Raw genomic sequence first — 26,115 nt, 5'->3', positions numbered from 1 at the left:
ACCCTGTCTTGAAATAAAAAGGTTGGGGGTGTGCTCCATGTAATCTGGAGACTAACAAAATCTGAAAAGCCACAATTGTAGTGACAAAGCATTATCCCATTTATACCACAGAAGCAGCTAATTAGCATTATCATATTGACTCAGAATAACTTCTAGCATTTGGGTATAGTTCTGTATATAAATCAAGTAATATATTTACACAGAGTAAATCTAATCTTTTAAATCTAAACCTCAACCACATGGTATATAAACTGGTTTGCAAGGCTAAGTTCCCTAGGTATAAAAGAACACACAAGCATATCCTTCAGGGTACTATTGTACTATTTTGACTTGTCCAAAAGCCATAAATTCCTCCTGTTTTCTTAAATGGGTAACACTAAACAGTTACCTCATATATTTTAAAAGACTTAGGGATTATATACTTCAGTGATGTATTTCTTATCTGATAAAATACATAAAATGTCCTACTGAACTGTACAGGAACCTGTTTATCTTGATGTTAAATATCTATGGGTCCACTGTGCTTTGGAGCTAAAAAACTTTAAGATGTTTCTCTTTTCTTGCAGTCAGGCTGGCAATGTTCTCTAGGTACTACTAATGGAAATGTGTCCTCCTTCTAAATTATAGTTTATTAAACAAGGGCTTCAAAACCAGGTAACTAAGCTTGACTGAAGTGGTATATAAAAACAATAGACTGAGACAAGGGGAGAAGAAACTTATCTTTGAACACCCACAAGAGTTTTAGTGCAAACACTAAAGGAAATGAAACTAAAGCCACAGGTTAAGTGAAAGTACTGAAAAACTAAATTTCAAAAGATGTGTATAATTACATTTAAGCTGATTCAGAAACATCTACTGATTATCGAGCTCTATACATAGGAGTTTCCCCCTCTCCGCTGATAACATTTCACTGTTTTGAGTCTTTGAAACTGCTGACTTAGTCACGCTTGATTTATTCCTGCTCTAGAAAAATAAAAGCCCTCACTACTCCCAAAAAGTACAGGTGAAATCAGATCTGGCTAGATGCTTTCTGTCACTTATAAAGTCAAAGAGCCTCTAAAGAAAAGATATTATGAACAGAGACATAATAGCAAGAAGCTGTCTTTCCTGCCCAGAAATAGCACTCCTCTTGTTCCATAAACATTTATTCATTTGATAAAAATTTATTGAGCACCTACTATGTGCAAGGCATCATACTAAGTGCTACAATACAGACAGTATGACAAAACTGTTTGTAGAATCAGAGCTAGTCCTTAATAGTTTTCCTGATATTAGAGAAAATGAATGCTCCTCCTACCTGGCTCAGGGAGCTAAGAGCACTGATAAGAGCTCTTAGCTATATGTCCTTTGAGCAACCCAGCACAAACTTTTGTCTTCAAATCGGCCATTAAGTCAAAACAAATAAGGCACATTTTTAAAAAAAATTCCCCCCTTTAATTGACCAAAGTAAATCCATGACATTTCATTTGGTAACCTGCTCAGAATTATAAAAATCATTCCATTTTGGCCCAGCCCATACTGTCCAGGGCAAAACTTCCAGACAATTCTAATGCCATCCGGCTCTGTTCTTATAAACTGCATATAAAAAAAATCTTCAACATTCTAAATATGATGCGCTCAGTGCAAAGCGTATCAGAGCTGGATGTGTGACATTTATGTCCTTGACAAGCCTCGATTATCCAGGTCCTTTACCTGCACAAAAAAAAAAAAAAAAAAAAAAAAAAAAAGTCAATTTAATATCGATAACCTGGTCAACTTTGGAGAGTTTTTTCTACTGAAATGGGTTCGCCCAGAGGAGGATGGATTATGTTTAGTTCTGCTGTGTGGTTTGACATTGTGAATAAATAAACATGAATTAGAAGAACTAGCTGCTCCGCTTAACCTTTCAGAGTACTTCTGTGAGAAGTAGTAAAAATTTTTCCCTTCTCATGTATCAAAGGCGCTCTCAGTCTTTTCTTTTTCTTTTTTTTTTTTGTAACGGGTTGAACCCAGGGGTACTTAAGTACTGAGCCACATCCCTATTCACTTTGCTAAGTTGGTTAGGGTCTCGCTATGTTGCTGAGGCTGGCTTTGAATTTGTGAACCTCCTGCCTCAGCCTGGCTGAGACACTGGGATTACACATGTGTATCACTGCAACCAGCTCAATCTTTTCTTTGTGTAAGAGATATAACACACTCATATGCGATGCCTGTCTCTTTTTGCCATAAATTCCTCAGTAGGAGAAAAGAAAACAGTTCAGAAACAAACACATGAATTTTATCTTTCTTTTCTCCCTTCAAGCCTGATCATAAAACATGCTGAGTGAACACCAGCTGGAAAAATGTTGCTGCAACAACTGCTAAAATGAAGCCACTGGGAGGTCTACTCTCTAAGCATATCTAAAATTTTAAAAGTAAAATTCTGAGTGAGTTGCAAGTATCTTTCAGATACAGGTGTCTTCAGAAATGCCCCTATTTAAGAAATATGGTGACCCATTATTTAAGCCCTAGAATCTATCTGGAAAACCTGAGGATCACTTTCTGAGATAGTATAGCATCTGCTCACCTTATATATCCTGACCAGCCAATGTTCTGTGGTATATGCTTCCTCCAGGACATCAAGCTCAAAGTCTTTATTACCAATCTCAGCATTTCGGACACGGTCAAAGCCTGGTGGACGTTCTACAAAGGGACAAAAAATACATTCTATGGTTCTGCTTTATTAAAGAGAAAATAGATAAGATTCAGTACGTCTTATAATATTCAGATTGTTATTCCTCAGACTGTAGTCTGCAAAAAAAAGCATCAGGTAGTGAGAGCAAATCAAGTGTTACCCTAACTCAAGTCCTTTAACACACAACTAAGGCTACCATAGATCAGAGAACCTATCAGAAGCCAAAGACCTGCATGCACTTAAATTTTATGCAAACCATAAAATTTATGGTTTGCATAAATTTTATGCAAACCATAAAATTTAAGACCAAAGGAAAGACAACCTGATCAAATTCCTCAGTGTATCCATCTGAAGAAATGAAGTCTTTTGTCTCTCGATCCCTTTATTTCTTTCCTTAGCAATGCGCTTTGCTGAGACACAACAAAAGACATCTGAAAGCATGGAATCTAGAGCTACACTGCCTGAGTTTCAATCCTGACTCTACCACTTAGTCATGTGAAGTTGGCCAGTTAAGTAACCTACTGGTACCTCATTTTTCTTCATATATGAAATACTAATAATATTAGTGTCTGCTTTCTGAGTTGCTGTGAGGATTAAATGAGTTAATAGATGTAAAGCATTTAGAGCACACAATGTTTGCTAGCTATTTATTTCTGTTACTACTACTATTGCTAATGCTGTGAATCACTCACTGGCTTCTGTGTAGACCTGCCCAAAGCGGTAGTAACACATCTTGTACATAAGGCAGTTAAGCAGCACTGGAGAACCCTCACGATCCACACGGAATTCCCCAGTTGGAGTATAATAGTCATTTTCCTTGATATGTTTGCCTGTGTCTGTGCTTCCTCCAATCCGAACCATCCAAAGAAACTTGTTGATATCTAGAGAAAAGAAGAAAAAGAAAAAAACTGCTGCATCAGAAAGGTTGCTGGAACTAAATACCCTAATGAAAAAGTCACTATTTCTAAGGAAATTCTCCATATTTTTCTAATAGGGAATGCTACCATTTAACTAATGTATAAAAGACAATGTGTGAGTAAAATATTTTTCCTCAAAATATATAATTTTTCTTAGAGATTATTAGACTCCTGAAATCCTATGCTGTTGATCCAGTCTTATGTCACAAATGTCACTATTCCTACATATTAGCTGGAGGCTGAGCTATTGAATATAGTAGCCACTAGCCCATATGGAGCTAATTAAGAACTTGAAATGTGGCTAATACAAATTAAGAGATACTATAAAAGTAAAATATACACCAGATTTCTAGGGCTTAGTACAACACACACACACACACACACACAAAATGGGTAAAACATTGGTTATTTGTTAAATGTCTTGATATATTCAATTAAATAAATTATTAAAATTAATTTCAAGTACTTTACATTTATGATGTGACTGAGAACTTAAAATGACTATGTACCTCCCGTTGTATTTCTGTTGGCCAGTGCACTAACCTAAGGGATAGCAGCTTTACCAAAATGGAAAATACGAGTGTGCTGCTCCCTCTTGACCTACAATTTCAGTCACCTCCCTCCAAAGCATGAACATGAGAGGTCAACATTTCTATGTCAAATATACTCCCAGACTCTATTAATACCGACACTAACATCAACTCAGGATCTCTCTCTTAGATATGTCATTCTCTATTGCTTATTTATGGCTTCAGGGAAATCAGTTGCTCTGTTTAACTGGATGCTTAGTATAAAAAGTATTACTGATCCATAGGAAAATACAATTCCTAATATACTATTAAGATGGGTTCCAAAGGATATTCTTGTGGTTAAGAAAAGACCCTGAATCCACATTATTTGGATTGGATTGGAATTCTAGCACTACCAATTCTAGGTGAGGGACCTTGAGCAAGTTATTTAACCTCTCTGTATATCAGTTTCCTCATCTATCAAACTGGAAAAATAATAGGGTTGCTATGGTATTAAGTATTATGAGTAGAAGTAAGTAAAAGCACTTACTGTATCATTTGTCACAAGGTTAGCATTCAATGAACAATATTACCATCCTCCTGTTGTATCTATATTCTTGCCTTTATCTTATATATGGAAATATTGAGGTATAGATTTGCCCAGATCATGCAGACAAACAAGACCCAAAACAAAACTCAAGTATCAACTCAATATCACAGAACTCTGCTACTATAGCTATCTGGCAAATACATCTGAGGCAAAAATATGGCAAGCTTACTAAATGGAAGAGTAAAAAATAATAGGAAGGACCTAGCGGGATGGCTCAGTGGTAGAATGCTTACATGTATAAGGCCCTAGGGTGTGATCCCCAATACTACCAATATAATAATAATAATAATAATTTCATGAAAAAATTAATTTCAAAGATACAATTGTTTACAAAAAATTTAAATAAAGGTAATATTGTATCAATCTCTCATTGGAGAGAATCTGCACTATGATCAGATCTAACTTTTGTTTCAAATCTGCATAAGTATTCAATAGAAAGTAAAATGAAATATATATAACAATGCAAAAGAAAAAAATTTTGTCCATGACATGAACACTCAAAGGAAATTTAAATTAAGAACATGTAAGAAATGCAGTGAGATATGACCATGAAATAATGAAACATTTTAAAAAGCATTTTTACCCAAATGCCTATTAATCATGTTAGAAAATGTCATTTTTGGAGTCCATAACACTCAGCATAAAAATATTCAAAACATTTTGAATTTATTTAAGATTGCCTGGGTGTGTAACTCTGCCACAGTGCATCTTTAGTCCACCCAATGTTTGGAATTCAGTCCTCAGCATTACAAAAAAAAAAAAGATTGCTTTCAAAGCCCAAGCCATAGGTTTTTGTTTTTTATGGTTTTTCTTATTTGTTGACTGGTTGGTTTTTAATAGACTCAAGATAGACAAGAATAATGACTGAAGTTGAAGTTGAAAACAAAAGGAGCTGATGGGGGGATGAGCAATTAAGGCAATGTCAAATACCAAGATTTACTTTTTGGCATACCTGTGTATATGTATGTAGGGATTGCTATATTAAAATATTAAAAGTATGCTCAGACAGAATCAACTGGAACATTATCATGATTAAATAACAGCAATAGTAACAATCTCAGGTTTGTTCACTTCTCAGAATTGTTTGTTCAATTCTCAGGTTTAGGTTCACTCTTTTGTATTATATAGAACCTCTAAATATTTTCAAAACTCTTACTAATAAAGCCTAATTAATAAGCTGAATATGGTGTTGAACACCTATAATAAAATATTGTTAACAATGGTTACTTAATGGTAGTTAATCCTAAGACTTTCCCCTTCTACCACACATATGTATACACAGCATGCATGTATGTATGCACTTAAAAACATGTACACATATATACATAAAAATATTTCTACAGTATTTAGAAATATTGTATTATAATAAAAACAAAACCTAAAAATAGTTGCACACAACCAAATAGTTCTGGTTCAATTGTTTGTGAAAGCTGAAGTCTGGTGACAGGTCCCTACTATCATCATTCTTACTTTGCTCAAACAAGACACACATGACATAGTCTTATTACTTTATATATACCATCTGGATGGAATTGTCATGTGTCTATATTAGAAGCCAATTTAAAATATGAAAACATCTTTACGAAACAGCCTTATGATTGGGGGGTTAGCTCAGGAGTAAACTGTATGCTGAGCATGAGCAAAAACCTTGGGTTCAAACCTCAGCACCAAAAAGAAAAAAAAGCTACAAACACAAAGTAATCATTAACTGCAGGTAAACAAGTTATAGTGTACTAGTCGACTCAGCTGTCAATAATATTTAAAGTTGATATTGAAAACACTTCTGGATTTAATCAAAAATTATAAATTAACTATGGTAAGAAATGAAAAAGGGGATAATGCGAAAAAAACTGCCAAACTCCTTGTTTACTCTAAGAAGTTCATAAAGTATATGTAAAACTGACCAATCACTGAATAACAGAATACGCAGATTACTTAAAATTATGAGATGCTAGGGTATAGTTCAGTGGTAGAGTGCTGGCCTTAGCATGCACATGAGAACATGGATTCAATATCCAGCACCAAAAAAAAAAAAACATAAATGCTAGGAATAATTGCTTCTGGGGACTGGTGTTAAAGAGGCTCCAGTTTAGGGAAGACTCTCATTCTTTATTATAAACCATCAGAACTGTTTGACTTTTTAGAAAATTAACACATATTACTTTAATCTTGTAAAAGTTATTTTTAAAGCAGTAAACTATATTTTCATATTTCTTCTAAAATTATCTTTTTGCCAGTTATCACAAAGAACATGGTAACACTTATTCTTTTATAGTTCAGTTGCCACTCAGTATCTGCAGGGGATTGCTTCTAGGACTCCCATTGAAACAAGTCTACAGATGCTCAAGTCCCTTAAATAGTGTTTGCATATAGCTTAAATCCTCCCATATATTTCAAATCATCTTTAGATTACTTATAATACCTGATACAACATGTTATGTAAATACTTTTTATACTATACTACATTATTTAAAGAATAATGGTAAGAAAGTCTATACATATTTATCACATTTTTCCCCAGTATTTTCACTGGATTCATGGATGTGTAACTCATAAATAACAGGGTGGTACATATGTTTATGTGTATACTTACATATACATTTTTATATGTAAACGCATTTCATACCTACATATATTTAAGAATATACCTACATATATTTTTTTTAAGCTGGCAAATGATTACATGGCTTAAATCCACTAAATAATGCTAATTCTTAAGTTCACTGTTATAAGTCTTACAGTCTTTGTTTTACTAGTCAGGGAAATACTTCTGTCTTTAAACAATTAATGCATGTCACACTGTGAGAAGGAATGAGGAAGAGAAAACAAAAGAAAAGAAATGAAGTCTTGGTAAGAGTAATAAAGAGATTCATCTAGTTTTCTCATAATCTGTACCCTGTGGTTAGTAATAGAATCAAGTACATTACCATCAGAGGAATACCCAGTAAGGCCTCCAAAAATGACAAGCACATAGCTGACATCAAGCTCCCTCATGATCTCATAGGCTTTTTCTTCTGTGGATGCCATTGCCTAGAAAAATGAATGTACCATCCTCAGAACAAAACCTTGAATCATAAAATCTCCTCATGAGTATTTTCCACTAGACTGTGCATATCAAACATTCACAAGATTCCTTAACTTACCTGCCCTACTCGAGAAATATGGGTATTATTCCACGTATTATTGTCCACTAAAATTGTCCTGTTTGCCATAGCTGTAATCTGATAGCCATAATCCCACCATGACATGACCTTTGCATCCTGAAAGAACAGGAAAGGAAAGAACAGGATTCTTACTACCCCTAAAAATAAAATGCAGGAGAAGGAGTAGAAGGGCATCTGTGGTCAGATACAAAGTGAGGCCTGGCTCAATAACCAACTTCTTCACTACATAGTGCACTCCAAAACAGAAAATAAATATTGGCATCTGTTCCTCCATTTATATATGATCATGAAAATTCAGCACAAGTTATATACAACCCAACATTTCCAGATCACTTTATATAAATAAGCACAAATATGTGGGATACAGCCAAATGTGCAATACAGCCAAATGAATAACTTAGTATCGCTAAGTAACTTTATTAAATTAATGACCTTCTAACACTATCACAAAAATCAGTTATTATAAAGATGGAAGGAAAAACACAAAATTACACGATGTGATGGGCAAGGATTAGAGACTCTTAGTTCTGAGGCTTGTATCTCACTAGTAGAGCACTTGTTTAACATATGCAAAGTTCCCAGCACTGCAGGGGGTGGGGGGGATGATTCTTTGTTTTGACTCTTAACAAATATGCTCAGAAATGCCATGTCTAATAGTTTTTTCCAAAAGAAATGACTTCAGATTCTCAAAAGGTATAAGCTAAAATGTTAAAAAGTTGTTATCATTAGGTGTTAACTTGATGGAAATTTACATCTTTTTCCTTGCTTCTGTTTCCTGATTTTTCTACAGTAAACATGTATTATATAACTTTTCCCCCCCAGTACTAGGAATTGAACCAGAAGTATTTTATCATTGAGTTGTATCTCCAGCCCTTTTTTAAATTTTGAGACAGGGTCCTGCTAAGTTGCCTAGACTGGCTTCAAACTTGTGATCCTTTTGCCTCAGTCCTCTGAGTTGCTAGGATCATATGTGTGCACCACCATGACTAGCTTTTTTTTTTCTTTTTTACTATTGGGAAGGATGGTCTATTTCATATTAAAACCACCATTATATCAATGCAAGTGGCTATGGAAAGTCTAGATAATTAAAATCACTACAGAAGAATTCCCTGAATTGAATGGAAGCTGACCTTTAAAGTTCATTCAAGGCTGGGTTTCTAAAATTCCAATTTCTTCTAGCTTGTCACCTATATAAAAGCCATATGATTCACGATAATATCCAGTGTTTCTCCCTTAATCCCTACCCCACAATTTCACTCCTCTCATATTTTCACCTCTGGAGTATTGTGACGGAGCCAGTAATATGCTTCTCGGAAGTCATCAAAAATGATCCTACTGCCATCCCCACCACGGGCAGATAGTACAATGGAAGGAGAAGAGTAGGCCTCGCTGGTCACCCAGGTTGAATGAAAGGTGTAGGTGATTAGAAAAAAAGCCATGACCAATATCATCCCACTTGCCACCTAAACAAGGAAAAAGAATTACATAGTAAACCAAACTAAATTAAAACAGAACAATTTCTTATATGCAGACAATATAAATGAGATGAATCAAAATAAGTCAGGGGCTATCTGAGTTGATTCTAACCACCTGTTACAGTGCTCTAATTTACTCCCCGACTCAAAACACAAACATACACGTGTGCACACACGCACACATGTAGTTTCCCAAGTCTGTTATACTGTCCCTTAATTCTTACTTCATTCTTAATAGGGTAAGTAGAATCCTGTTGCTTCTTGCTCTTCTTGTCTGGGCGACTTATGTCCAGATTCTTCATATATGTGGACAGCACCTGAGAAACTCCAATGCCAGAAAGAATGCACATAACAGGTGCTAACACCAGCATTAGACGTACCTAAAAGAGATAGGAATAATCAGTCTAACCAATGTTTTACAATTATAGATTTTGGTTTATTAGTAGACCATGACATCAATTTAGGGGTTTTCATCAAACATGATTTTTCAGTGAAGAAAGAATAGAAAATATTTGGTATACCTACAGTAGAAGTATATATTTCTTAAACTTTGTCATAGGTACATAGTGTGTGTCCTGAGAAATGATGTAAGTATATTCCTAATTGTGGTTTGGGATCAAAACAGTATGAGAAATATTGTCTTCCTATAATATATAAAATCTCTCCTCTCTTTTAATAATCTATCCCTAGATAGTCCTCCCACACCTTCAAGAAAAAAAGCATCATCTCCCTTTTTAAGTTATCCAGGGTCAAATTATTCAATAAAATGCAAAACTGCCTTACTAACACAGGGTTATAAAAACCCAAGAAAGTTGAACACCACAACCAGAACGTATGAATGTCTTGTACATCCCGAGCAAGAATCAACAATAGCAAGTAGCTCTACAACTCAGTCCTTAAAGTGCTCAGAGGGAATCATCTACACAAACTTTAGTACTTTTTGAATCCTACCAGGAAAAACCAAAAACAAAAAAAGCACCTCAGAGTTAAGGGTAAAAAGTTTTGCTAGGACTGAGGGAGTTCCTCACCATTACAGCTGAAAAGTACATGCTGGTCACACCATACATGATGATAAAAATCCGGGCATCAGACAGGTTGCTAAAGCAGTAATAGAGACCAACTACAAAAGAGGGAAGGAGAAGTAAGCAGGTGAGCCCTGTAGGCAGAAACCTACAAGGGAAATTATCTTCATTATATCACTACATGATTCTACACATTTAGCTTAGTAATTCCACTTCCAGGAATTTATCCTAAAAAAAAAAAAAAATCATAGAAATGTGCAAAAGACCAGCAAAGGAGCTAATTAATTACAGTGTATTTTAAAAATAGAATACATCAATTAAGACATCGCTATATAAGGTTATAGACTATTTACCCTTTTATACATCTTTCTGCCTCTCTCTACTAAAACAACAAAATTAATAATATATCTTAAATATTTCTATAAAATAATACTAAATCACAGAGAAATTAAATTTTTTTTTTCAGTGCTAGGAACTGAACAGTCTTGAGCATGCTGGGCCACATTCTCAACCCTATCATGATTCTTTAGGATCAGGGGGAAAAACTGTACGATCTCATTCTTATTCAATAAATAAGTGAATGAATATATATTGATATTCACAATATCAATAAATGGATGAATATAAATTAAAATATCAATAGTAGTTAGACATAGGTGGTAAAAACTCCAATTTTACCATGTTTTTACTTACTTATATTGCTTTCACAATACACAAATACTTTCATAATAAAAGAAAGTCTAAGTTATTTTATAAAAGAAAAAGACCACTGACATTGGTAAGTTCTAAAACATAATCTGAATTGGCCAGAAGATAATGAAAAGACTTTACAGTTAGTAGTGCCCATTATGGAACTTCAATACTGCAATAAGAGAAATGAGGTGAAGGCAAAGGAGTATATACCAGAAATACTAAAAAGAAAAAGAGAAAAAACAAACAAAAAAACCTGAATGAGGGTTGAATTTTAACATAACATAAATGAACAGACAACCAGGAGGAACTAAGCTTGCCAATATCTGTAACTTCAATTTCTGACTCCTACTGCTTCAAATATCTGGAAAATGTGCTTAGCCATCCTCCGTCTGGAACATCATAAACGGGCAAATAAGAACAAAGATGAGGATAGTTGATATATTTGAAATCACATGGTGATTCTTATGAAGAAGGCCGCTTCAGAACACAAGGTGGACCGACCTGGAAACATGAAGACAAGGAGTTGCAGATCAAAGTAGTAGGATGACCAGGTTGTTGGCTGATGTTCCGACACAGAAGCAATAATGGGGATGTTGTTCTTAGCATAAGAAGGATCCAGCAGTGAGTAGAAACGCCCGGTCCAGGGAGATATTTTTCCTGGCAGCAAAGAAGCAATAAATATTTCACATACTATACTCCTAAAACAAATAAACATCCTAACCTAACTAATCACAACATTCCACTTTATTAAGACTCTTAGAGACAGAGAAGGACTAAGTTTTTGCTTCAATGCTACCAATAATACTTAAGAGTTTCACTCCTTTTCTTTCAAACTTGGGAGTACTTCAGTCAAAATAGCCAGCAGAATAGGAATTAGACTATATATAAATTCAGAGAGAAAAATAGAGTCAAAAGAGCTTCCTGAAAAGGCATTAGGCCTAATCTGGAAAACTCCAGAGATTAAATAAAACATGTCCTCTACTCCTGCTCCAAATTTGACAATACTTGAGCAAAAACAAATTAGCTTCTGAGAAGTGGAAGTAAGGAAAATGGAGGAGGAAAATGTGGCAGGCCAACCAATCTGAATAGCTATGACTAAGTTACCATAGGATTAGATAAGTGCCATAATGTAAGGTATAACAAAGAATGGAAGAATGTCTACCGACCAACCAATAGTAAAGAAAAGAAAAAGATTAACAAAGTAAGATACAGTTCTTTCACTGTGTGTAATTAAAAGTATCTCTAACAAGACATTCTCTACTATGGTGAATCCAAACACTGGGAGTGACAAGTGAACTGAATGTAAAAAAGCAGAACTTTAGTGTTTAAAATAAAGAGAAATAGGAGTAAAAGAATCTCCTACGGTCAGGAAATACTCTGTCTTTCTGGAGTTTATTTTATGTATCCATTTTACTTAACACTAAAAGGAGCGATCCTGCCCTACCTGTCAGCATGAGGAGAGCTCCCACAGTGAGTAGGACAAAGCCTACCAGGGAGATGACACTCCGGAAAAGAACTTCAAATTGCTGTGGATTCAATTTGCTGCGCAGGTAATCCACAAAGGCATGGATCTGGCAAAGACCAAACACTCCAAAGGCTGCCATGTGCTCTGATGAAAGGACAGGCTGTAGGGGAAACAACATTATATATGGTGATAATACAGCTCAGACCTACATTATCCTGATCTACTTCAGGGGTCAAATAAGTTCTGAGGTTTCCAAAAGGAATTAGGCCCAAACTAGGGGAGGGTTTAATTCATCTGACATATTTTCCAAATATAGCTAGAGTCCCCCAGAGCATACCATACACCATCATAATCACATCTCTTTTTGCTCAGGCCATTTCCTTGGCCTGGACTGCACTTTTCCTGAAATTTCCATTCACTGATTTCTCATCATTCAAGACCCAGTGCAACACCATCTCTTCTAAATTAGCCAAACCAATCCCTCCCCTCCATGTTCTCCAGTACTTTAGATCTCTCCTAGCACTTAAATCACTATTTGCCTTAGACCAGTGGTTCTCCAACTTTAGTGGGATCGTAATTTAACACTAAAACATTTGTTTTAGTGTTAAAACAAGTTACTGAGCCCCAACTTGAGTCTCTGACTCAGCACATCTATGGAGCTCTAGAATGCATTTCTAACAAGTTTCCACTGATGCTGCTGGTTCTGAGAACTACTTTCTGAGAACCAGTATACTATAGGCTGTAGATTGCTGCATATATTTCTTTTCCCCAACAAGACTAACTTCCTTAAGAACCTGGACAAATTTTTACTATCTTTATATTTCAAAGTGATTAGCAAATTATAAATAGTAGTTGATCAAGAAAGAAATATTTGTTGACCTCTGAATAAAGATTCCACTTTCATGAGAATTTTACATAAGAAATCAAACACATCATTGTGTACAGAGCAATGTGGTTAAAAGGTCTGCACTTTGCTTCCTGAAGGACTTACACAAAGATCCCATTAATATCAGGATTCACTGTTATTAAATGGGATCATAAGCATTAAAAGGGACTGGAAATTATAACTTTTTTGTTTATAAAATTATAACTTTGAGCCGGGTGCAGTGGCACATGCCTATAATCCCAGTGGTTCTGGAGGCTTAGGTGGGAGGATCACAAGTTCAAAGCCAGCCTCAGCAACAGCAAGGCACTAAGCAACTCAGTGAGACCCTCTCTAAATAAAATATAAAATAAGGCTGGGGATGTGGCTCAGTGGTTGAGTGCCCATGAGTTCAATTCCCAGTACCAAAAAAAAAAAAAAAAAAAATATATATATATATATATAATATATATATGTGTGTATATATATATATATATATATACACATACATAACTTTGATCACTCATATCAACTCAGCTCAACTGAAACATCCTTCCCCTCCCACAACCTAAGCTAAATTATAAGTTGTTAAATTCAAATTTTGTGGAGCAAATATTAACATGTTTCTGGAAGCAGACGTAAATGACCAATGATTCTATTGCTTTGGTTAACACAAGATCAAAGCTGCGAAAAAGTCCTACTCTTTTTAACAGAAGCCAAGTTACATCAATCTAGCTGAAGCTGCTTAGAATAGAAGCTGCTAAAAACACTAAGTTTAAAACTCACCTGGAAACCCACAAAGGAGATCTGCATGGAAAGAATGGTGCCCAGGCAGTAAACAGTACAATAGGCCACATAAATCCGGTGAGAGAAACGGCCTGTGAGCATCAGTACCAGAACATGGAGAGGAATCAAGTTGATCAGGAACACATAACCTCCCCATGAAGAAACCTGTGATGGAAAAGGAACAGTTACTCTGAGCACTCCTCCTCACACCACCACCACTATACTTTACCGTAACTATAAACTTTACTTACGCCAAGTGGCTTAAAGAGTTTAAATAGGCCAGACACATGGTACACACCTGTAATCCTAGCAACTCAGGAAGCTGAGGCAGGAGGATCATAAGTTCCAGACCACCCCTGGCAACTAAGAGAGACCCTATCTCAAAGTAAAAAAATAGAAAGGGTTGGGATATAGCTCAATGGTAGAGGATTCCTGAGTTCAACTGCAACACCACACACACACACACACATACACACACACACAGAGTTTAAATAATTGTTTTTCTTTTTTGGTGGAAAAATTACATTCAAACCCACTATTGTAAATTCATTACCAGCTCCCTTATGGCTACTAGCATTATGATCATATGGGAAGACATATCCAAGGCAGCAGAGTAAATCTAGATGCAACCCACTTTAAGGTCCCCCAGAGAATTAGGGATATGTAAGCAAGTAGAATTAGATAAGGGACGAAAGTCTAAGTATGTATGTAAGACTAAACAGAAAAAAATATATTGGAAAAGGAAAATTTTAGAGGGAACATAATCAGAAGAGGTTGGTCAATTAATATGTACCCACAGGAAATAGTTAAAGAAACTTAAAAGCTGGGTGTGGTGGCGCACACCTGTAATCCCAGTGACTCGGAAGGCTAAGGCAGGAGATCACAAATTCAAGGGCAGCCTCAGCAACTCAGTGAAACCCTCAGCAACTTAGTGAGATCCTGTCTTAAAATAAAAAAATTAAAAGGGCTGGAGATGTAGTTCAGTGGTACAAGTTACAAGTGCCCCTAGGTTCAATCCCTGGTACTGGTTTAAAAAAAAATTCAAAAAATGAAAAACATGTAGAGGGGTTGGGGATATAGTTCAGTAGTAAGGCATCTGCCTAGCATGTGTGGGGCCCTGGGTTAAAGCAAAAAAAAAGAACACACATAGAAAAAGTTACCATATAGAAATAAGCAAGAGCACACTTGGCTGCCCAATAGATGGAACCAGTCTTCACTGCCTTGATCCACATGTAGTAGGTGAGGAGCATGCAAAAGATGGCTATCCCTGCAGAAAAAACACACCCGAAGTTCAAGAGGCCACTAAGAATACTGTTCTGGAACAGCTTGCCTGGATTAAGATCTCTGATCTACTACCTAGTAACACTGTGATTTTAGGTAAATTATTTTACCTCCCTTTGTCTCAGTTTCCTATAAAAAAGGTGTCTATATTAGTATCTACTCCCTAAAACTGTGGTGAAGACAAACATAAACAATGCACTTACAGAATTTAGAACAGTAAGCACTCAGTAAATGTCTGCCATTATTATTTTTGTTCTTTCCAGGCATTATATTTCCTGCTACTTCTAAAGAAGTACTATACTATCATGTGCCATCCTGCCTCTACATCTTAACACAAGCTGGCTCTGATTGCAACTAACCTTAATATCTGCCTACTGAAGTACCAACTTCAGGGCCCAGTTCAAACTCGAAAACACAAATTAATCTTTCCTTGTACTTCACTTCAAAGTACTCTTTGTATTTTTATCATAGCACAAAGCATTACTTGCCTGTTACTGGAGTATTTTTACAGGTCCATTTTTATCTTACCAGATTATGGGCCAACATAATATTTATAATCTATCCCTTTAATTATGAGCCAAAATAATCTTATTCATCATCTATCTTTATAATATTTAACACTGTCTTCCAGAATATTTTTAAACTAAAAACTCAATAAAAGTCATTATAATTTTAAGGACAACTAAACCCCTTTATCTAGGAAAATAAAGCAAATGATTATAATGTTAAAACCAGAGTTAACTCTGAGTCCTGAGATGAGCCAAGAGCTTTTAAGATTTACCAGTTACCTTCTAACAAGGATGACAGAAGGAGAAAACAAACTTGTCCAAGATCCCTTGTTGCTCATTTCTAATCTTCTTACTACGTATCATTTTTATTATTGCTGAGCAATATATATGAGCCCAATTTCTACAGTACTTTGTGAAGTTCTTTTGGACAATGAAGTTAATGAAGTGAACAGATCCCCTTTAGCATTTTAACAAGTCTACCTTCATTATCATAGGAGCCAGCCACAGATCGGGAGATATATCCAGGAACTACAGCAATCATGGCAGCAGCAAGAAGCCCAGCCCCTGCATCCTATAGAAAAAATAATAGGAGTTAACACCAACACATCTATGAGAGAGAACAAATGACCCACTGGTCCATTCTGATTATAACAGATTGAGAGAGCACCCAACAATTTCCAAGGCAGAGGTGAAATACTAAAAATGTTCATAGCACCAAAAAGCTAAAAATTTTATAACCAAGTACCCATGATACCATGATACAGTAAGTCATGTAAACTACCTAAATATCAGCGCTTGCCCAAGAATGTGCTATTTGCTTTTTTTTGGGTCCCATTCACCCAACCCCAGGTCGTTTTTTTTTTTTTTTTTTCTTTTTAGTTATACATGACAGAATGTATTTTGAGATATTGTACATGCATGCAATATAACTTCCCATTCATTTTTTTAAAAAATATATGTGACTAAAGATATGTATACATCTGCGAACTATGTTTGTCTGGGTCTTATCTGTTATGTAAAAGTTTGTAAAATGAAAGTTTATGTAGGTTTACTGGCAAGGTATCCAATAAATGTGCTCTTTTATACATTGTAGCTGACATAGGAGGGTGACACTATCATTTGAAGAACTATCTTATATCTGTTTACTTTGACTAAGTTCATTTTTGGTTATCAACACTGTTTCCTAAATGTATAAGAATTCAAGACTATCCTTCAATTTTTATTAGTACTGCTAATCCATGAAGACCTGTGATTATTGTTACCATACACTATGGATTCTATATTTTACTTTAAAGGTTAAATATCATTAACATAAGGACATGTGTAATTGTGACACAGATGTCTTAGATGTATTAGGTGCATTAATGTTCTTCAAGTATACAAGTCTTTTAAAATGTAAAACTTAGGAGAACACTTTACCAAGTTGGTGTTGTCCCAAACAAAAATTATCTGCAGCAATAGGCTCCTTTAGATTTATATAGATATAACAAATTTGATTGGTATTTATTTATGTCATTTAATGTTTTACAACCAGATAAAGGTAACCTGTTGTTATAAGTTATATATAAAATTTTGTGTTACTCTTTACATTGGGATGGGATTTAAATTAATTTTCAAAAGGTAATAAGGAGAGCCTGATTTGTTCAAAGGATGACAGTGTGGAACATAAAAACATTGTGCCACTTTTTCCATAAAAAGGAAGTTAGAAACCCTCTTAGTACTTCTGTTTAATTCATGTTTTAGATGTAATGTTGTATTATGTTAACTGTTATTCAGATACATTCAGGAAATAACACAAGAGAACATTGTGGATTGATACTTTTTAAAAAAAAAAAAGAGGCAAAGATCAGATTCAGATATAAAACACTTTAAGATTTGTCAAGAGGCCAGTCTCACCTGAATTAAGGCTCTGCCTCTCTCATCCTTCTCCATTATAGGATGGTTCCAAAGTAGGCTAGACCTAAGCTTATTTAAAGTTGCATTCAAAAGATAGTTTTTTTTTGTTGTGAAGATTACTATGATCCCCAAACAGGGGATAAATACAAAACTTAAGTAAAGGCTTGGGTAAATTGTGAAAGGTATTTAGGTTTGTGAGAGCTTTTTTTATTTTATGTAAAACATGTACGTAACTGAGCTGATAAATACATGTGTCTTTGTAGAGGCTAAATAGATACCAAAGATACTATTATGTTCATTTTGTATTCCTTGTAAAACTTTGTAACTGTTGCCTGTTAGTGTTTTGCAGAAGTACTACTTCTAACAGAATAACCTGAGCTGATTTAAGACAATAACCCATTCTTGTGATTGTACATGTGAAGTTACACTTGTCATATATTCATATATGAACAAAGTAATGTCTGATTCATTCTGCTTTCCCATTCCTATTCCCCTTCTCCCCCGCCATTCCCCCTGTTTGATGAACCTCCACTCCCCTGCTCAAAGTGAGCCAGCAGACACATATCAGAGAACATTCAGCCTTTGGTTTTTTGGGATTGGCTTATTTCACTTAGCATGACAGTCTCTAGAGTTCCTTTTATTTACCAGTAAATGCCATAATTTCATTCTTCTTTATGGCTTATATTCTACTGTGTATATGTACCATCCAATCCCAGGTCTTCACTCATATATGTATTTTTATCTTGACTCAGGATCTCCCTAAATTGCTGAGGCCTTGAACTTGCAACCCTCCTGCTTCAGCATCCTGAGCTGCTGGGGTAACAGACATGCACCACTGCACCTGGCTGCCTTGGGGGTTTTTTGGTTTGTTTTTGTTTTATAGTGCTGGAGATTGAACCCAGGGACTTGTTCATACCAGGCAAGTGCTCTACCACGGAGCCATGTCCCCAATCCACAGAATGGGCTGTTTGACTACAGGTATTCCCAGGTTTATCAGTTCTTTCCTCTAACAATGACTGCACAGGAATACCAGGCATACCTCTAAAAGCCATGCAACGATGAACAAAGGAAGAAAATTATTATGTAAGTCAAAAAGGCAAAAAAGATAGGTGATAATCCACTTGAACTGAAGATACCAGGAACTTAGGTAATAAAGCTGGAGTATCACCAGGCTTATTGGAATTCAGGGAAAAAGTAGAAACAAAATATAAACCACACTCCTAAAGAAAAAGGGCTTGTCTGTTGATAAGAGTCAAATTTGGGACAAAGGCAGCAAGGAGAAGGATAAAAAGTTTCCCAAATTAAACTCAGGCTTCTAAAGCTCTTCTACTAGGCTATCATCTCTCAGGTGTTCCCCTAATAACACAACCACAGACTAAGAGACTAAGAATAGATTACAGGAAACCAGGATCAGCAAAGCTGAAATTCTGAAAAAAAAAAAAAAAAAAAAAAAAAAAGGAGTCAGCACTTAGGGAGTAGAAAAGCCAGATGGCTTAAAAATTTTGAAATAAATACTTAAAAAAAAAAAAAATTAAACAATTTGTAAGTGCTTATTTCCAGTAGAAAGAACAAACTACCTTGGAAATTTTTGTATAGTTATTTTTTTCTTCTTCCTTACATTGTGAGGGCTTAAAATCAAAAGTTCACATTATGCATTTTAAATGTTTTATTTTGTTGATGGTGGGGAGTGGGGAGTACTAGGAATTGAAGCCAGGGCTGCACATATGCCAGGCAAGTGCATTATTAATGAGCTACACCTCCAGTCCTTTTTATCTTGAGACAGAGTTGCACTAAATTACCCAGGATGGCCTCAAACCTGAGATCCTCCTGCCTCAGACATGTCCAGATTTTTTTCTCCCTCTTTCAATAGCAATTTACATTTGATTTTCAAATATTCTCTCCTATGGGCAAATAAATGCTGATGGTAAGAACCACATATTCTAGGGAAGGGTTGGAGTAAACTCAATATAGTCTAGCAAACAATGTCCATAGCCTCTAGCTTCCTATTCTTCTAAGGTTCTCAGTTCCCTACCCTCTAGCATCAACTAGAAAGGCTGAACAACATTCATTCCCAAGTCTCCTGTCACCCCAAATCCTTCACCTTGAGCTCTTTGGTAAGGTGGTACGTGACGATGGTGGTGAAGGAGGAGAAGAGAGGGGCCAGGAACACACAGACATTCCGAATGTCGATGGTGATGTGGAAAAAATGAAGAACATGGTAGATTGCAGCAGAGGTGATCATTAAGCCTGAAACAGGAAGGAGAAACTCTATTAGGTTGTCCTGGTAAGACAAAGAACTTCAGGGAAAGAGAAAGGATTAGTAAAGTCACTACACAGGTCTTGACAAACCACCAGAACACTAACACAGCAACTGCAGTAGGCCTCTAAAGTTCTTTCCTAAGGATTCAATGAAAAGTCTGGAATATATGAAAAACCATCCATCACCCTTCTCCCACACATACTCTCCCGTCTTATATAAGATAAACTGTTGAAAAATCTATAATCAGGATGAAATTATGAGTGTCATGAAACTATTAGAAATATAAGAAACTGTTCTATAATATACAAATACTGTCCTGTATTTTAAAAAAAGTTCTGTTCCTCTCACCTGGGTAAATTGTTCCTCCAATGATTCGTCCCAAAGGGTACCAGGCCCGGTCATCAAACCAGTTATGGAATTTATAAAATCCCTCCTCAGCCAGGAACCGAGTAGTCCGATAATTAAAATACCTACAGCAGGAAAGAAAAGATCTGTGTCTCCTCTTCTTCCTATCCAAATACTTATACTAATTTACAGTAAATTTTATTCCTCAGGGTATACCACTGAGGAACTTACCATTACTTCAATATAAGTCAGTTTGGTATTAAAATTATACAAATAGTTTTTAATAATAACTACATCAGAAATATGGTGATATTCAGTACCAAAAAGTCACTACATTACTATAAGTCTCCTTATTTCTACTCCATGCTTGCCACAACTAAAGCAATGCTTTTCTCATAAGGAAATAAAACTAGAGCCTGTTACCACAAAGCACCCAAGCAGGACACTTTACCAGGCTAGCACATGGTAGGCAACAGGAGCAATGAGAGTATTAAAGCACCCAGAAAACAGGGCCTCTGAGATAGTAACACCAGTAGATTTTTTAATTGACAGGAACATAAAAAAAAAAAAGTTCTATATACCACACATGGGGACACATAGATAAATTCAAGTGATAAGCATCCTCAAAGATGTTGGTATAACACCATATGCAGAATGAAAAATTTTAACACACCAAGCTTGAGGGAGAGGAGGGACAAAAGAGAAAGAAGGAGGGAGAAGGAGGGAGGAGGAAGAGGAAGAAGGAAGGCAGACTAAAATAAATACATAAACAAATAAGTCTTAATCATGACTTATGTCCTTCCTGCCCTCCCTAATCTTATCTCCTCTTTGGTCAATCAAGTTTTGGCGGCTGAAGTAGGTAAGAGAAGCAACGGATGGCAGAAATCTCTTTCTGTTCATCACTGAAGAATGTTATTTTGGTAACCATCGGAGAGAGAAGGGATGAGGGGAGAAGGCAGTCAACATACGTCAGAATTATGTCCTTTACCTACTAACAGGAGGCAGAGTGATACAGAGGCAGTATGTTAGTGGGACAAGGTTCTCCTCTCCAAAAAAGGATGGTCAAATCCCATAATCTTTATGCTTTCTTCCAGTCATAGAACTGGAAGAAATAAAACTAGAGCCTGTTACCACAAAGCACCCAAGCAGGACACTTTACCAGGCTAGCACATGGTAGGCAACAGGAGCAGTGAGAGTATTAAAGCACCCAGAAAACAAGGCCTCTGAGATAGGAACACCAGTAGATTTTTTCCAGTCATAGAACTGGAAGAAAGCAGATACCTTTGTTTTCCCTGTCTCTCCTCAATATCTGCTCAATTAGAGGATCTGAGAAAGAAACCCTGACTGTGATCATAAGAACATAAGTTTCCTCATTCATGAGAAAAAAAATTAAGTTGATTTTGGAGGCCCCAAAAAGAATATCTGTAATGCCTCTAAAATGCTTTAAAGTATCTACACAAAACAAAATGATAAATCTGCATACCAATGCAGGCATTAAACTTTTGAACCAATGTTCCAGCAGGTGAATATTTTTAAGATACAAATGATACTTCAAGAACCTATGGTGGGCTGGGGAATATAGCTCAGTTGATAGAGTGCTTGCCTTGCAAGCATAAGGCCCTGGGTTCTAATCCCCAGCACCGCAAAAAAAAAAAAAAAGAACCTTTGATTCTGGCTTTCCAAACATTTCATAAGCCTTAACACTAGGTAACATAACACAGTGACACCAGTCTCTGGAGTCAGACAAATCCACATTCATCTTGGCATCTCCATTACTAAACTGTAAATTTGGATAACCTCTCCCAGCCTGAGCTTCATATATAAAAAGGGAAGTACCTACATCTTACTGTTTGCTGTAAGGATTTAGAAATTATCTGTAAAACAGTGCTTGGAAGAAAATGAATGTTCGGTAAATGAAAACTGAGGGTTTTAACCCACATTCTTTTAAATTCAATAAAATCTAATAAAATTCATAGCTTTACTATTTTTCAATGCCTTAGAATTTAACAATAGTCCAATTTCTAGCCTATAAATGGTAAACAGGAAAAAAAAAAGTCATGACTCTCAAGTTCATGACTTTTAATTCTCTTTTGAGCTTGAAATATACACCAGGTTCCTTTCTGTCGATCTGTATCTCTAAGTTTTGACCAAACTCAAGTCAGACTTCTCTTAGCATAGCCAGATCTTAAGTGACAGGCAGTCACACCAGCAATGCTTCTTTCATTTTTTAGTTTACCAGACTTAGCTGGTCAATTCCAACAGAAATCTTTCAAAAATTTGGAAAACTTCCAGGATTTTCCCCTTCAATGTACTGAAAGCACATCCCCAATCCTTAGAGCTGACTTAAATCTGAATCTGAAACCCATGAACCTGAATGCCTCCCAAAGGAAATAATACCAGACCAAGTAAAGGTACTCACGGATCGAACTCATGGATAACACTTTCAAATCTCAGGACAGCAAAGAGACGAGTGGAGAAAGCTACAAAAACATGAGCATAAATAATTTAATTTTTTTTTTTTTTTGATACCAGGGATTGAACTCAGGGGTGCTCAACCGCTGAGCCACATCCCCAGTCCTGTTTTGTATTTTATTTAGAGACAAGGTCCCCTGAGTTGCTTAGGGCCTCAGTAAATTCATGAGGCTGAGTATGAACTCATGATCCTCCTACCTCAGCCTTCAAAGTGCTGGGATTACAGGCATGCACCACCACACTAGGCAAATATTTTAATGTTAGTGTGTCATGAAAACAATAGCAGATAAATAAGAGCATTATAAAGAAAATAGAATTATTCAGCACAGGGGCTCACATAAAATATAAAAGAATTTTCTGAATAAAGTTTTTATCCATCCCTCCCCACACACAGGAAACAAAAGAAGTTTGACAGTGACATCTACATTTTACACTTAGGTAGAACACATTTAATTACTTATTGTAGTAAACAAAGCCTATTAACATTACATTTACCTACTAATACTCAATTCAGCTTACATGCTCATCTTTTGTAAATGCTGACTACACACACACACACACACACACACACACACACACACAACTAACCTTAATCTTGGAGCAACCCAAAAGTTATGTCAAACGTGACTATATTTATGACTATGAAGAACCAGAAAATCTATAAAAGTAAGTTCTCAAGAACAGTCAAAAATACTAAGTACCTAAACTGAAGAAAATTGTCCTCTACAAAATTCAGTATCCAACAGTCCCCATTATCTCTTTCAGCCCTATGAGAAAACACAATTAGTATGCTTTTGTTCTTTTCCAGATGATTGCCAGTCCTTTTATATTCCTTGTTTCTTTCATTTTGCCTTCATAAAATTATCATGAAGGAAAAATGCAAGAAGAACAAATTACCATCCATTAAAAGAACAAAGCATTTAGCCAGGTGCAGTGACACACACCTAAAATCCCTATTACTTGGATCGCAAGTTGAGGCCAGCCTGGACAATTTAGCAAGACCCTATCCCAAAATAAAAAACAAAAAGGGCTAAGGATGCAGCTCAATGGTAGAGCCTCCCTGGGTTAAATTCCAAGTTCTATACACACACACACACACACACACACACACACTCTCTCAAAAAAAAAAAAAAAAAAAAAAAAAACCCAATCTCAAAGCATTTAAGAAAGCCATGTTTGACTTTTTTAAACATTTTATTCTTCTTATTCCCAAAGAAACAGATGTCCGTGTGCATACTCACATAACACAGCAGCCATTGATAGAATGAGAAGCTTCAGAAGTGTGTCCTGCTTCTCGTAGGACAACCGCAAAAATCCAAGCTTAGTCATCTTGACATCAATGGGCGGCAACAGAAGACAAGCAAATAGCTAAAATGGAAAAGTCAGGATCATAGGATATTGAACACCCTCAATTTACTTAACTTTCATCTTATGTGGTAGTAGAGAACCATAAGGGACATATGAGCTCACAAAAAGAGAACAAACTTAGTACCAATACCCAAAACTTGCCCAAAGTATGATACACTGGCAAGGAAGCAGACACAATTGGATCTATGAGATTAAACTAAAAAGGAGTCAGATGTGGTGGTACACACCTGTAATCCCAGTATCTTGGGAGTCTGAGGCAAGGATCACAAGTTTGAGACCAGCCTCAGCAATTCAGTAAAGCGCTAAGCAACTTAGCAAGAACCTGTCTCAAAATAAAAAATAAAAAGGGCTGGGAATTTGGCTCAGTGGCTAAATGTCCCTAGGTTGAATCCCCAATACACCCCCCCCCCCAAAAAAACCCTAAAGAGGAATTATCAAAAGAAACTACTCATGATTATGCTTCCCACTCCTTCACACCTAATAAATACATAACTATGACTGGCAATACTATCACACAAGAGTAAAGCAGGGTTAAGGATGCAGCTCAGTAGCAAAGCACATGCTGAGCATGTTCAAGGCCCTGGGTTCAATCCCTAGCACCAAGAAAAGAGTAAAGTAGAAACAGAAAGACAAAATGGGGTGCAGAGGAGAGAGGCAAAAATAAATAGGAAAGACAAAGTGAGAAAAAACAATGAAGAAAGAAAACACTCAGAAAAAGACACAAATATATGGGAGGAGGGTGAGGAGCAGGGAGTAAACATTAAGTACAGAAGTGAAAGTAAAAAGAGGAAAAAAAGAAGTCATGACTGCATCGGCACAATTTCAAGCCCTAAATGTAAGATTCAATTGACTGGCTACAAGTTTCTTTCTGTTCCAAATCTCAAAAGGGCTGTAGGGTCAACTAAAGAGCATTGACTGATCACTAAAGCAAGTGAAAGCATGCACCCAAGAGGGGAAGATAAACATACATAGACCACTGTACTTTTAATCCCTACATCATACTGTAACTACTGCACAGATCTATTAAATTATCTATTTCCAGGCCTCTCTGTAACTTACACTGCTGATTTGAAACGACTGATTTCATGACATAAAGATAATTCATGGAACCAGATGCTAATCTTGAGGGAAAAGAAAATAAATTTTTCCTACTGAAGCAGAAAAAGGCAGGGGGAGGGGAAAACTGTATTAAAATAAAATGTTCAGGAAGTAGTGTACAGACTTTTCAGAAAAAATAATCACTTGATAGACACGCGCTACACAGCATTTCTTAAACCATAGCAGGTTAGCCATTTCTGTGCAAGACAGTACTACCTTCTTAAATTATAAGCTGACCAAGGGCAAAGGGATGAATATAATAACAAATAATATTGTTCAAAACTATGCAGGAAACAAAAGGAACCTACATCAGTCCTAATCTGTTTCCCACTACTACTGCAGTAAAGGGGGGGAAATAACATGGACTAGGAGGAAGGCATGGAGAAACACACATTCCTAGCCTCAACACTGAGAATTCAAACATATTTCCTATAATTAACCGTGGCAGAGGAGCAGTTATAGATGTGTTTAATTATAATCCCGAAGGTAAAAACTTCTGATGCGAAGATCTAACTCCAGGAGGTACACAATCCAGCCTTATCTCTCAAGTTTGAAGCTGTTTTCTGGAATGACTGAAATAGAAACAAACTTAACACCACTGTTTTGATATGGCCCACACACCTATAAGAGTAAGCAGAGGAAATGAGTGTGCTTGTACCTCAACCTGAAAACTGAGTAAAGGAACTGGTCATTTAAGGCCGGACCATCAAGGTACTTTTCATGTTGTGCT

At 36.1% G+C, this 26,115-nt stretch overlaps 1 protein-coding gene across 2 annotated transcripts; it reads right to left on the bottom strand.

Moving 5' to 3' along the window:
* Positions 1-338: 338 nt before the first annotated feature.
* STT3A (STT3 oligosaccharyltransferase complex catalytic subunit A) lies at positions 339-24,291 on the bottom strand. 2 transcript variants are annotated; one of them, XM_079102818.1, is made up of 17 exons: positions 24,161-24,291; positions 22,867-22,927; positions 20,451-20,572; positions 19,944-20,089; positions 16,427-16,517; positions 15,317-15,423; positions 14,157-14,321; positions 12,488-12,668; positions 11,545-11,700; positions 10,357-10,448; positions 9,553-9,708; positions 9,128-9,316; positions 7,833-7,949; positions 7,617-7,719; positions 3,346-3,534; positions 2,546-2,661; positions 339-1,692 (listed from the first exon to the last, which is right to left on the bottom strand). In XM_079102818.1, the coding sequence occupies exons 1-17, from the start codon at positions 24,246-24,248 to the stop codon at positions 1,654-1,656; spliced, it is 2,118 nt and encodes a 705-aa protein (XP_078958944.1). In that variant the 5' UTR covers positions 24,249-24,291; the 3' UTR covers positions 339-1,653. The 2 variants fall into 2 exon arrangements, with proteins under 2 accessions (XP_078958944.1, XP_078958945.1); XM_079102819.1 differs by lacking the exon at positions 22,867-22,927 and having other exon boundaries at positions 24,161-24,243.
* Positions 24,292-26,115: the final 1,824 nt, after the last annotated feature.

The sequence above is a fragment of the Sciurus vulgaris genome, assembly GCF_902686455.1.
Source record: "Sciurus vulgaris genome assembly, chromosome: 11".
Taxonomy (NCBI): Eukaryota; Metazoa; Chordata; class Mammalia; order Rodentia; family Sciuridae; genus Sciurus; species Sciurus vulgaris.
This window is presented reverse-complemented; position numbering and strand designations above follow the sequence as displayed.

Excerpts from the sequence above, each read along its gene's own strand:
- STT3A (XM_079102818.1), bottom strand. The coding sequence starts at position 24,248 with ATGACTAAGCTTGGATTTTTGCGGTTGTCCTACGAGAAGCAGGACACA. Across the intron at positions 15,424-16,426 it reads TGGCTCCTATGATAATGAAG|GGATAGCCATCTTTTGCATG; the intron begins GTAGACTTGTTA and ends TTTTTTCTGCAG. Across the intron at positions 7,950-9,127 it reads TCCGTCACAATACTCCAGAG|GATGCAAAGGTCATGTCATG; the intron begins GTGAAAATATGA and ends CTGTTCTTTCAG.